This window comes from Cnephaeus nilssonii (genome assembly GCF_951640355.1).
Source record: "Cnephaeus nilssonii genome assembly, chromosome: 19".
Classification (NCBI taxonomy): domain Eukaryota; kingdom Metazoa; phylum Chordata; class Mammalia; order Chiroptera; family Vespertilionidae; genus Cnephaeus; species Cnephaeus nilssonii.
In genome coordinates, this window is record NC_137090.1 from 49,891,534 (window position 1) to 49,905,939 (window position 14,406).

The 14,406-nt window shown below is 45.7% G+C and overlaps 1 protein-coding gene across 6 annotated transcripts in view; it reads right to left on the bottom strand.

Moving 5' to 3' along the window:
* Positions 1-1,058: 1,058 nt before the first annotated feature.
* Positions 1,059-14,406, bottom strand: part of PRPSAP2 (phosphoribosyl pyrophosphate synthetase associated protein 2) — a 67,251-nt gene continuing 53,903 nt past the window's right edge. For 5 of the 6 annotated variants that reach the window (XM_079798485.1, XM_079798487.1, XM_079798489.1 and 2 more), the window contains 3 exons: positions 13,477-13,547; positions 8,456-8,602; positions 1,059-1,797 (listed from right to left, as the gene is read on the bottom strand). In XM_079798485.1, coding sequence (XP_079654611.1) covers positions 1,639-1,797; positions 8,456-8,602; positions 13,477-13,547 — 377 coding nt within the window. In that variant the 3' untranslated portion in view covers positions 1,059-1,638. The remainder of the gene's footprint in view (positions 1,798-8,455; positions 8,603-13,476; positions 13,548-14,406) is intronic. The other variant, XM_079798490.1, reaches the window with a different exon arrangement.

Consider the following 14,406-nt stretch of genomic DNA (forward strand, 5'->3'; position numbering starts at 1 on the left):
TCAGTGTGCATCATAGTGACCAGTCAGATGGTAGGAGGGACACTTAGCATATTAGCCTTTTATATATACTAGAGGCCCAGTGCACGATTAAATCGTGCGCGGTTAGGGTCTCTAGGCCTAGCTGCAATCAGGGCCATGGCTGCTGCCCAGCGTTGCTCCTCCACCTCCATGGCCCCTGCCCCGTGAACCTCCCCGCTCACAGCCCCCGCCCCCGAGGCTCCTCGGCCTCAGCCGCCCTCCACACTCACAGCCCCCGCCCCCGAGGCTCCTGGGCCTCAGCCGCCCTCCATGCTCACAGCCCCCGCCCCCGAGGCTCCTAGGCCTCAGCCGCCCTCCACACTCACAGCCCCCGCCCCACGAGGCTCCTCAGCCTCCACGGCCCCGCCTTGCCACGCCATGAGCGCCGGACTGGTCCTTTGGGCCCACAGCTCCCTCCTCCCGCTGCGGCGCCATGGGCAGCCCAGGGCCCACAGCTCCCGCTCCCTCACCTGCTGTTTAGTCGTCCATCCGGTCGTTTAGGTTGTGACGGCACCTGGCTTTTTATATATTAGGACAGATTCTACTATAGACAGGCAGAAAGCAAAGGTTTAAGGTTTTTTTGGAAGAAAAAGTAATCTTTCCTGGTGAGAAAGTCTTAACTTTTACTCCATGAATTGGATGGGACTGCCCACACAGGGCCGTAGAGGGAGAACACACTGGCACAGCTCAGGGAGCTCAGTATCCAGCCTGATGAACTCTAAGGCCCAAGTTTCGAGTTCTAAACTCTTACACGCTTGGCACTGACAAGAATCACATCACCTGCCCTGTGACCCCCTCCAGCATCTCATCCCCAAGGGCATGCAGGGCCACATTCTGTTTGGAGAATGGCTGTGCTGTCAAACAAGGAGCAAGGTCCCTCCCCACCCACCCACCAGCCTGAGGATGAGTCCCTCTCCTGCCAGTCAAATGATTGCATGTAGGAACGTGTGGGGCTCAATACATCCCTATGAGGCTACCGTGTCATCCCACAAGTTGCAGCAAAGAAAACGTAATCAATGTGGTGAACATTTCAACATCCACAACATGTATATTCAGCTTTCACTTTATTTTAGTTATAAAACAATTGCCAAAACATAAAGGGTAAAAAATCACACACAAACACAGTAAGTTTTTATTCCTTCTTCTGTTGCAGAAAATAAATAATGGTCACATATTCCATGTGCTTACCTATAAGAGCATTTCTAAAAAGGTCATTCCTGGACTCGACAGTATAGGTTTTCTGGCTTTTCAATTGCAGGGATCATACAGTAAGTAGACCATTTTATTTTATTAAATTTTTTAAGTACTTGGGCTCTAACAATTTTGGATAAAGGCTGTTTGTGAGCTTAAAAATATTATTCCAAGTTATATTTTATATAGTTAGACTAAAACTTGTTTTATTTAAGAGGAGGATACAGTTTTTCTTTTATAAAAATTGCCCAAAAAACTCACAAACACCCAAATCGACAAAAACAGTTGGTCTGTCTTCATAGTAATGAACAAGAAAGGAACAAAACACAAATGGCCCCTGGGAAATACATCAAGTCTGGCCTGATCTCTCTCAGCACACATTCTCACGTTCCAGTTTGCCTCTTGGGAGTTATAAGGAAAGAAAGCTCTTCAGTCATCTAAGCCTATGTTTCTGAAAAGGTAGGACATGGACTCCCCGTTGTGAATCCGGCGGATGGCTTCTGAAAGGATCATGCTGATGTCCACAGTTTTGATTTTGGGGCACTGGAGCTTCTGGATTTCATGTGGAATTGTATTGGTAACCACCACCTTAGAAGCAAGAGAAAAAAAAACAAGAGCAGCATAAAACCAAGTAGCTTCCTGGTGCGACCTGGGAATCTGATCTTGTCTCAAATCTCTGAAGGGGACAGTGGGTCTACCATACCTTCATCAATGTTTCAGTCCACGTTCCTTAGCCTAAGATCTGCTAAGCTTACACCCACTAGTACAGCTACAGGCAAAAGGACAGATAATAAAGGTGTTCCCAAGGGTGTGGAGAAACTGGAGCCCCCTACATCGCTGTAGGGATGGAAAAGGGTTCAGCGGCGTCGGGAAACCGCCTGGCAGGTCTCTAAGAGTTAAAACAATGAAGTACTGACACACATGCTACAACACAGATGATACCACGCTGAGTGAACGGAGCCAGACAGAAAATATAACACTGCACGACTGCACTCGTGTATAAGGTCAGGATTAGGGAAATCTATAGACACAACGGAGATTAAGTGAAGCAACTGCCTGGGGCTGGGTGGATGGAGAGGAAATGGAGGGTGGCTGCTAATGGGTATGAGGTTTCCTTCCAGGAGGAGGGAAATGTCCTAAAATTGATGATGGTGATGTTGTACAATTCTGTGAATGTACTAAAGACACCGAATCATATATACTTTAAGTGGGTGAATTGTATAGTATGTGAATTACATCTCAATAAAGCTGTTATTTTAAAAAGTTAAGATTTGATAAAAATGAAAAAAAGATAAAACAAGCACTTTTCAATAGCTACAATTGGGAAAAAAACTTAAAAAAACATGGGATAGGAATAATTTTTATTACTTATACATTCCCTACTTCCAAAATAAAGCTCAAGACAGTTTACACTGCCCTAGCTGGTTTGGCTCTGTGGATAGAGCATTGGCCGTCAGACCAAAGGGTCCCAGGTTCGATTCTGGTCAAGGGCACATACCTTGGTTGCAGGGTCCTCCCTGGCCCAGGCCCTGGTCAGGGCGCGTGCAGGAGGCAACCAATTGATGTGTTTCTCTCACATGGATGTTTCTCTCTGTCTTCCCCTCCCTCTACCACTCTCCCTAAAAATCAATGGAAAAATATCCTTGGGTGAGAATTCACACACACACACACACACACACGACAGTTTACACTAAAGAAGCACATACAGACCCAACTGGTGTTGCTCAGTGGATGAGCATTGACCTATGAACCAAGAGGTCATGGTTGGATTCCTGATTAGGTGAGGGAACGTGCTCAGGTTGCAGGCTCAATCTCCAGTGGGGGGGTATGGAGGTTATGCAGGAGGCAGCCGATCAATAATTCTCTCTCAACACTGATGTTTCTATCTCTCTTTCCCTCTCCTTTCCTCTCTGAAATCAATAAAAATATATTTTAAAAAATAAAAGGAGAACCAAGATGGCAGTGTAAACAGCGGTACTCACTGCCTCCCCACAACCACATCAAAATTACAACTAAAATACAGAACCACCATCATTCAGAACTGCCTGAAATCTGGCTGAATGGAAGCCCTACAACTAGAGAAGGAAAGAAGAAGGCACATGGAGACTGGTAGGAGGGGTGGAGGCGCGGACCGGGCTGGTCCGACACTCATGTATGCTGTTCTTTCAATCAGGAGGGAGATGATCTCTGGTCCCAGCCTAACACCAGACCCCAGCCCAGGGTTACCACCACGGGCTGTGAAGCAGGTGGGGATTATGGCTGAGGGACAAGGACCCATGCACAAACTTCCATGGTCCCGCTTCTTCCAAGCTCAACGTCGGGGCCTCAGACACATATGGAAAGGAACTGGACTGTCTGACATTGGGTCAGGAACTTGGGGGCTGCTTTCTTCCAGACTGGGGTGCTTGCAGGGGTCATTGTTCTGGTGCTGGGACCCCGCCTGTCACAGAGCTGACTGGCAACCATATCTGAGTCTCCATCAGCCTGGAGCACACTGTTTGCTCCGTCTGGTGATTCCCTGAGACTCTGCCCCATCCAATTTGCAGGTCCACCCAAGCTGTTTGCAGCAGCTTTTCCATATGAATGGCCTGTCCTGGCTCAGGCTTCAGACTGCTAAAAATCTCCCAAACAAGCTACAGCTAGGGGACAGCGTGGCCCAAACCTATCAATAAAAGTCCCAAGACCTGGTACTAGTACCAGCCTGCCTTGCTTCACAGCTGGGCCTTGCCTGGGCACCTCAAAGCCCAATACAAATAGAAAACAGCAGCCAAGTGGCCCCAGCAGTGGCTAACTTTGCATCTCCCAAGAGGCCCTAGAGCCAGTGCACCTGGTAGACAGCTTCAGAACATAGCAGATTACAACCTTACACATCCACAAGTGACACACTCAAGGGGCAGACTCAGTGAGCACCGAAGCCCCACTGAAGCAAGTCCTGCTCCATAGGGGTGTCTCCTGCACAGCAGCTCTTCCATTGTAATTACATCTGGTCCTCACAGCCAATTGGCCTGGAGGTCAATTCCTCCCAGTGACACCAACAGCAATCAAGGCTCAACTACAACAAGACTGTGCACACAGCCCACACAGGGTTGCACCTAGAGTGCCCAGCTCAGGTGACTGGGGAGACTGAGCCACTGGGCCCCACAGGACATCTACTACACAAGGCCACTCTACAATTCCAGGAGATAAAGCAGATCTAGCTAATACACAGAAACAAACACAGGGAAGCAGCCAAAATGCGGAGACAAAGAAACATGTCACAAATGAAAGAAATGGAAGCAAGCAAACTACTGAATACAGAGTTCAAAACCATAGTTATAAGGTTACTCAAGGATCTTCATGAGACTTTCAAGGATCTTGATGAGAATGTCAAAGACATGAAAAGGACCAGTCAGAAATTAAACATACACTAACTGAAATAAAGAATCATTTACAGGAATTCAACAGTAAAGCAGAGGATTCTGAGAATCAAATCAATGATTTGAAATATGAGGAAGCAAAACACACCCAACCAGAAGAGCAAAAAGAAAAAAGAATCCAAAAATATGAAGACAGTGTAAGAAGCCTCTGGGGCAACTTCAAGTGTACCAATGTTAACATAATGGGGGTCCAGAAGGAGAAGAGAGAGCAAGATATTGATAACCCATTTTTAACTTCCCCTACCTGGAGAAATAATTACATGTCCAGGAAGTGCAGAGTCACAAACAAGAGGAACCCAAAGAGGCCCACACCAAGACACATCATAATTAAAATGCAAAGGGCTAAAGACAAAGAGAGAATATTAAAAGCAGCAAGAGAAAAGCAGTTAGTTACCTACAAGGGAACACCATACGACTGTCAGCCGATTTTTCAACAGAAACTTTGCAGGCCAAAGGGAGTGGCAAGAAATATTCAAAGTGATGAATAGCAAGGACCTACAACCAAGAGTACTCTACCCAGCAAAGTTATCATTCAGAATTGCAGGTCAGATAAAGAGCTTCACAGATAAGAAAAAGCTAAAGGAGTTCATCACCACCAAACCAGTATTATGTTGAAGGGTATTCTTTAAGAAGAGGAAGAGGAAGAAGAATGAAGAAAAAGAAGAGATAAAAAATATGAATAAAAAATGGCAACACATACATAACTATCAACAATTGAATCTAAAAATCATGCCCTAGCCGGTTTGGCTCAGTGCATAGAGCATCAGCCTGCAGACTGAAGGGTCTTGGGTTTAATTCCAGTCAGGGCACATACCTTGGTTGCAGGTTCTCTGGCCCTGGTCAGGGTTTGTGCAGGAGGCAACCAATCGATGTTTCTCACATAGATGTTTCTTTCTGTCTCTCCTTCTCCCTTCCACTCTCTCTAAAAACTCAATATTAAGCCCTAACCGGTGTGGCTTAGTGGATAGAGCGTCTGCCTACGGACTGAAGGGTCCCAGGTTCGATTCTGGTCAAGGGCATGTACCTTGGTTGTGGGCACATCCCCAGTAGGGAGTGTGCAAGAGGCAGCTGAATCGATGTTTCTCTCTCATCGATGTTTCTATCTCTCTCCTTTCCTCTCTATAAAAAATCAATAAAATATATTTTAAAAAATCAATATTAAAATATCCTCGGGTGAGGATTAACTAACTAACTAAATAAATAAAAGCTTAAGAAATCAAAATAAATGAACAAGAAATCTAGTGAACAAAATAAACTAGTAAATAAAATAGAATCAGAGGCATAGAAACATGGAACAGACTGACGAATCTCAGAGGGAGGGGTATAGGGGGTGCGGGAAGAGATTAACCAAAGATCTTACCTATGGACACAGACAGTGGGATGGTGAAGGCCTGGGGTGGGACAGGGAGAGGGGCAACAGGGGAAAAGGAGGACATCTGTAATACTCTCAACAATAAAGATTTTTTAAAATAAATAAATAAATTTTTAAAAAAAGAAGCATATACAGAAGGAGATGCTATAACAGAGCTGGACAGTCAGACATATGCATTGCCAGCACTGGGGACATGAAATCCTAGCCTTAAGTAATTATTGACTAATCATTTGGCACTTGATCTTCCTGGTAACTAAACAAAAATGGAAACAGAAAAGGTTATATAAGTCTCAAAGGGGGGAAATACCTCCCCGCTGGAATCAGAGTTTACTGCACCCTCACACAGAACAAGGGCACGGGGCCAGGCCGCAAAGCGCAGCCTGCAGTGACCTGGTGGGCTTTTTCTCGCTAAATTAACCACCCTCCGTGGAAAAGGAGTTTTCCAAATTTATTCTAACCATTTTTTAAAATAACAGATTTACTGAGATATAATTCACATACCATACAATTCACCTGTTGTTTTTTAGGGTGGACAATAAATAATTTTATTTTGTGCATGCAAATCAGGTACTGCCAACTTTTCCCATCCATTTCCTCTCAAACACTGGAAATCATGATGCTGTGTTCTGGGGACAGCCCGAGTCACCGCCATAAAGCGCACCATTCGGTGGTTTTGGAGCATTCAGAGCTGAGCCCGCATCTCTCCAGAAAGCAGCCCTGTGACCTGAGCTGCACTCCTAGTTACCCTTCCCGACCCCTGGCAATCAGAATGTACTGTGTATAGGTGCCTATTCTGGGCATTTAATTTAACTACTTTAAATTTTAAAGAAGAAATAAAAACACTTCAAAGCATGACTTATCAACCCCAAGCACTACCTACTGGCTCCTCCTCGGAAAGAAGGGAAATTAGCTTCCTTCCACCTCTCTCAACACCCACCTAACTTGTCGATCCTGCCATTACTATTCTAAACTGTATAAACTACTGTGCAGCTCTGTTTTGTGTGTAAGTTTAAATGAAAACCCTTTGCTTCCTAACCAGGTTAGCCACTGGTTCCTTGCCCCAACGTGGTTATGCACATCATAACCTGTCAGGATGACAGGGGCGGCCCCCCACTCAGGTGCTCCCACTGTCAGACGCGCCCAGGCCTCAGCTGGTGGCTACACTTCCCTCAGAACCACACTCTGCTCTAGGAAGCCGGGCTCCAGCAGCCCCTCTGCACCTTGCTCTGCTCTGCCATTTCTACCGGGCCCACATGCAGCACCCGTGAGAGCCAGTCCTAGTGCCATGCGGACAGACAGGCTGGGGGGAACGCTGCCCTGGGCCAGAAGTCTTCTCACGTTACTTAACATGTAAACTCTGTACAGTTAGATTTGCCTCTTTGAATGCCTCTAATGTCATTCTCAGTTCTTAATCCAGCTAAATAAGGAGGCTGGATTGATGAGAGACATGCAAGTCTGGCCTTTGGTCTGTACGTTAACCCATCAAAGACAAAAACAGAGGGGCAGGCTCAGAAGATCTAATGTGAAGAGTAAAGATGTGAGACTTGGCCCTAGGTTTGGCTCAGTGGATAGAGCATCGGCCTGTAGACTAAAGGGTTCCGGGTTCAATTCTGGTCAAGGGCATGTACCTCAATTGCAGATTCGATCCCTGGCTCTGGTCAGGGTCTGTGCAGGAGGCAACCAATCGATGTATCTCTCTCGCATCTATGTTTCTCTCTCTGTGTTGCTCCCTTCCCTTCTACTCTCTCTATAAATCAATGGAAAAATATCCTCTGGGGAGGATTAACAAAAACAAAAGTTTTGAGACTTGGCAAAGTAAAAGTTAAACTAATTTAAGATTCAATAGCTAGGAATCTACGGGGACAGCACTTTTACTGTTTAAGAGAGAATAAAAAGGTGATTTATACGATCAATCCCCGTTTCCTGCTGGCCTCTGGAATAAGAGAGGTGCCTAAAGCAGGGCTATGCACCTGGACAGCCTTCCTGCAGCCACACAGGAGCCAGAGGCGGCTTAGGAAGATCGCCTGTTGGCTTCCTCTCCCAATTTCATATCGCAGGCAGCTGCACAGGGAGAGAGACGGCTTTGGCATCAGGCAAACTAAGGTCTGAACCCAAATGGTTCAGCCTGGAAGCTGCGGGCCGTCAGTCACTGAACTTTCTGATGCACAATTACTCACCTCTCCAAGGGTGCTGCTGGGACCTCGCAGGCTGCGAGGAGCTCAGGGAGGGCGCACAGCGCCGCAGTGCCAGCACAGACTGCTGCTCCATTCATGAGTTATCAGAACTATCCACTATTACTATGGGCCAATGACCGAGGCTATAGTCGATGAAACACACACATGACCTGTGTTTAACCAATTAGTAACTACAAAATAGCTCCTTCTTCACCTCTCTGTAACTACAGCTCAGAAGGTGCCAGAATGGCAGGGCAGGAGTGCCCACACATGCTGGCCGTTACCTCGTCAATGGCAGATTCCTCAATTAGTCGGGGGGCATCGGAAGATAACAAGCCGTGCGTTGCCATCACGAAGATCTTATACGCCCCTCTTTCCTTCAGGGTCTCTGCTGCAGCGAGAAAGCTGTCAACATCATCGATAATGTCATCCTGTCAAATTACAGATGGAGCAAAATGCACATGAGCACGCTGGCAACGATGGGTTCAGACAGCCCGGAAAAGAAAGGGTCTAACCTTCCGGGAACAGGTTTGCTGTTCCGCTTTAACGTGTGCAGCCGCACGCTGCCACGCTCCCACTGCACCCCCTCCGGCCTTCGCAGCCACCCTGCAGCCTGTCACTCACAGCGGCCTGTCTCTGCCACTCCATGCTCCCTGCGGCTTCCGGCTCTGCATCCCCAAGCCCAGACTGTGCCCGCACCATGCGTGTGCTCCAAATACGTTCGCTGAATGTCTTTGTTTTTTAAATACATAGTAAAACTGTTACAAGATACTTTGACTAGGTGGTTCTTCCTCTTTGCTTGCTACTTTTCCTTATTTTCCAAATTTTCTCCACTGCGCTTATGGGAAATACGTTTTTTTACACATTTGTATAATGGGGGAAAAAACCTAATTATAATTTTTAACAATGTACCCAGTTCAGTGGTTTCTAATATATGGACCACAGATTCCCAGTGCAAGCTAGTAATATCTAGTTGGAGGCCTCTGGCCCTGGCGTCTGGGACAGGGCTCCTGAGACCCGGTGACTTCCTGGGTAACAGGACTGCCTTTGTTCTAATGGGGTGGCGCTGGGTGGCCCCTGGGTGGGGCTGGTCGCTGGATAGAACATTGCATGATCAGAGCCTGGGAGGGTAGCCCACCCCCAATCTCAGCCAGGGGAGGGGCTGGAAATGGAGTGAAGGCCGGGAGCTCCGGGAAGCCCAGGAGCAGGGCCTTCAGAGAGCTCCCGGGCCCAGGAACCAGGAGGGTGACGCACCCACCTCCACGGGGACAGACGCTCCTGAGCTCGGGCCCTCCCAGCCCTCAGCCTCTGCCGCTCTTCACCTGGCCGTTCCTCGTCCTGTCCTGTCCGTTAGTAAAGTGGGAAATGTGCTGCCCGGGCCTGCGAGCTGCTCTAGCGAATTAACCCAACCAAGGCGGGGCTCCCGGGAACCCCCATTTGTAGCCAAACTGTGTAGAAGTTGGGGTAACCTGTTACTTGTGAACAGCATCTGAGTGGTGGGGGCAGCAGTCTCCTGGACTGAGCCCTTACCCTGTGGGATCTGCACTATTTCCAGGTAGACAGTATCTGAGCTAAACTGTAGCAGAGAATGACTCAATGTGGGGAAAACCTCACACTCTGGTGACCAGCAGTGTTTTGTGTGAGTAGTAGAGACACACAGGAGAGAAACAGGAAAAAACCTGCGTCTTTCCTGTTATACCCAGGCTAGCAGCTATTTCAAGCCCATGAGGGTATCAAGCATTGTCCAGGATTGAATAAATATTCATGTATTTTATATACAGAGTGGGGCAAAAATAGGTTGATAGTTGTGAGTATGCGAAAGAGTTTATTCTTGTATTAGTATTTATTAATAATTGTATTCTTTTCCCTATGAACAACTATAAACCTACTTTGCCCACCTTGTGTGTATGTATATACATACAACTCTTTAAAAATATATATGGATATTACTATGAGCAAAGAAAAAATATACATATATTACTTTAAAAGCACTATTGGTAAAATGGTACACCACTCTGAAAAACAGCTTGACAGGTTCTCGTAAAACTAAACTTGCAATTACCAAGAAGCCGAACAACTGCGCTTTTGGTCCTTTATCCCAGGAAAATAAACTGTTCACACAGTGTACGGAGCAGCTTTATCTCTAACAGCAGAACTGGGGACTGCCCGCATGGCCCTCACGGTTGAGGCCGGACACGCTGCGGGGCCTCCAGGCTGGAGCGCTGCTCAGCTGTAAGGATGGACTGTTAACACGTGTACCAGTTAATAACGCGGCTTTTTTTCAAGATGGAGTTACACATATGTTGATATATATGCGATTTGATATGTATGCTAGTTTGTTGTATTGACAGCAAGCTTCAAAACTTCATATGTCAAATTTGCTGAAGGTGTTAACATCATAGATATTTTTACGCTTAAAAATGTCGAATTTCGTGCCAAAAAAGAGCATTTGTGGGAAATTGTAATTCATTACTTTATTTTGAAGAAAAGTGCTGCTGAAAATTATCGTATACTTCAGGAAGCTTCAGGTGAACATGCTCCATCTCAAGATACTTGTGAACGCTGGTTTAAATGCTTTAAAAATGATGATTTCAATGTGAAAGACAAAGAATGTCCAGGTCAACCGAAAAAGTTTGAAGACCAACAATTACAAGCATTATTGGATGAAGATGCGTGTCAAACTCAAAAACAACTTGCAGAAAGATTAAACGTTGCTCAGCAAACAATTTCCAATCATTTACAAGCAATGGGAAAGATTTTAAAGGAAGGAAAATGGGTGCCACATCAACTGAACAAAGCACAAATGGGAAACCGAAAAGTCATCAGTAAAATGTTGCTTCAACAGCACGAAAGAAAGTATTTTTAGCATCGAATTGTGACTGGCAATGAAAAGTGGCTTTATTTTGAGAATCCCAAACACACAAAATCATGGGTTGATCCAGGTCAACCATCAACATTGACTGCAAGGCCAAATCGCTTCGGAAAGAAGACAATGCTCTGCGATTGGTGGGATCAGGAAGGTGTGGTGTATTATGAGCTTCTAAAACCAGGTGAAACCGTTAATACTGATCGCTACCAACAACAAATAATCAATTTGAACCACGCTTTGAAAGTAAAACGACCAGAATGTTCCAGAAGACATGGCAAAGTAATTTTGCTTCATGATAACGCACCACCACACACTTCAGAACCAGTTAAAGGCACGTTAAAAGGTCTTGCCTGGGAAGTATTAACCCACCCGCCCTATTCACCAGACCTTGCTCCTTCAGATTACCACTTGCTCCGATCGATGGCACACGCACTTTCTGAGCAGCACTTCAAAACATACGAAGAAGTGGAAAATGGGGTCTCTGAATGGTTTGCCTCAAAACAAGAAAAGTTCTATTGGGACGGTATCCACAAATTACCTGAAAGATGGGGAAAATGTGTAGCTAGCGATGGACATTACTTTGAATAAAGCACTTTTGATGTTTCTCTTGACATTATCTTGTTTTCTTTAATTACAAAATCCGCATTATTAACCGGTACACCTGGTAATATACAACCTGGGTGGACCTCCAGGTTGTATATTCCATTTATGAGACTTTCCTGAAATCACAATTACAGAGACAGAGGATAGACTAGTGACTACAAGAATCAGGGGGAGTCCTAGCCAGTTAGGCTCAGTGGATAGAGCGCCGGCCTGTGGACCAAAGGGTCCCAGGTTCGATTCCAGTCAAGGGCACATACCTCGGTGGCAGGCTCCTCCCCAAGCTCTGGTTGGAGCGTGTGCAGGAGGCAACCGATGGATGTTTCTCACTGTCTTTCCCTCTCTGTTCCACTCTCTCTAAAAGATTAATGGAAAAATATCCTCAGATGAGGATTAACCAAAAAAAAAAAAAAAGAGGTGAGATGAGGAGGAGGTGGGTGTGACTATAAAGGGGCAGCAAGAGAGAGCTTTGTGGTGGAATAGTTCCGAATCTTGATTGCAGTGGTGGTCACACACAGCTACACGTGCGATAAGACTGCATACATCCACACACACAGCACTGGTGCTATTTGAATCAGCTCAAAGGAAAGTGGCCATATGAATTTCTAGACTATGTTACTATACTACAGTTGAGCAAGAATGAGGAAACTGGGTAAAGAGTATGCAAGACCCCCTGTATTTTTTTTTGTTGTTGCTACTTCCTAGGAGTCTATAATTACTTCAAAATAAAAAGTTTAAAAAATTTTTTAAATGCAGTTGCAGTAGAAAGGGGGGAAAAGTGCTACAGATTTTGTTATTACACCTTGTTATTACATCTTGCTACTACAGATTTTGTAAATTAACAGACAGCTATTACCCTATAGGGTGACGTCAGAGATTTTCTAACAAAATTACAAGTGCCGGGAGAATATGGGGCCTACTATGAAGGCTTGGGAAACAGGGCTACCTCTTTGGGAACGAGGTGGCACCACCTAGCAGGCTGGGAATGTGTGTACTTCCAAACTGCACATCTCCGCTCGCAGGCACCTAGAAAGTCTTGTGTGCATGCACCAGAAAACAAGGTGAAAATGTGCAAAGCACTATTACTGGGAAATAGAAAAACTGTATATCCAATGCCCAGAAAACAGATAAATAAGCTGTGTAATAATCATACCATGGAACACAATACAGTGAAAAAGAATCATGTACCACCCAAAGAACTCCCAAAGCAGTGAGAACAAAATGCCACCAAGTATAAACTTCATTATATAAATAGCAAAACCACGCGAAACAAAACAACATAGTGTTGTTTCATTTGATGCGGATAGGGACACGAGCACTCATGGCAGGACGTAAGGCTAAGTAAGGGCATGGATGACGGGTTCAGGGCAGTGACCAGCTCTGGTGGGAAGAGAGGAGAGAGGCCAGGGAAAGCCCCGGGCGCTGAAGGGAACTCACCAGTGTTCTTGCTCCCAGCTGAGCAGTGAGTACCCATGTGTTAATTTTATTATTTAAACTACAATACAGGTATTAAATGTTCTTCTGTGCACTGGTTTTGTGCAGTGTGAAAGGATGTGTGTCTTAAAACAGTTATAATTCATTTTGTATCCTATTTTGATCACAAAATAATTTTTCATATTATGATAAACAGCTATTTAGTTAACAAAGTAATTAGCAATTTCTTAATAAATTAATGGTAACAATTTTCTATTTTTGGACCAACATAAACATTTAGTGCAAGGCACCAACTCAAATCAGACTTACCTGGACATACCACTAACCCCACACAATTAACAAGTAAGTTAACAAAATAACAATGGTAAATAAAATAATTAATAATAAAAGAGGTTTACATACCACAATAATGGCGATCCTTCCTCCCACATCACCAACAACTGTGATTGGGGGCTTTTCTTTAGGAATCAGCACTGGTCAGAATGAAACACATGCACAAAAGTTTCTATATTAAAAGCCAAAGCCTTTAAAAAGTCAATGTCTCATGATAAAAAGACCCGGAAACTAGAAATAGAGGGAACTTCCTCATGATAAAGAGTAAACATGAAAACCTCAGCTAACATCATATAGTTAGTTAGTCAAAGACTAAAAACTTTCCCCTAAGATCAGGAATAGGACAAGGATGCCCATTTTCCCCACTGCTAATCAACTCTGGACTGGCTGTGCTAGCTAGGGCAATTCCACAAGAAAAGAAAAAAAAAAATCATCCAGATGGATAGGAAGATGTAAAGTTCTCTCTATATCTATTAGCAGATGACATGATCCTACAAATCCTCCTATCTAATAAAAGAGTAATATGCAAATTGACCATCACTCCAACACACAGGATGGCTGCCCCCATGTGGACACAAGATGGCCAGCAGGGGAGGGCAGTTGGGAGGGACCAGGCCTGCAAGGGAGGGCAGTTGGAGGCAATCAAGCCTGCAGGGGAGGGCAGTTAGGGGTGACCAGGCCGGCAGAGGAGGGAAGTTGGGGGCAACCAGGCCTGCAGGGAAGGGCAGTTGGGGGAGACCCAGGCCTGCAGGGGAGAGCAGTTGGGGGAGATCCAGGCCTGCAGGGGAGAGCAGTTGGGGGAGACCCAGGCCTGCAGGGAGGGCAGTTAGGGGTGACCAGGCCTGCAGGGGAGGGCAGTTAGGGGCAAACAGGCTGGCAGGGGAGGGCAGTTAGGGGCAAACAGGCTGGCAGGGGAGGGCAGTTAGGGGCAAACAGGCTGGCAGGGGAGTGGTTAGGAGGTGATCAGGCTGGCAGGCAGAAGTGGTTAGGGGCAATCAG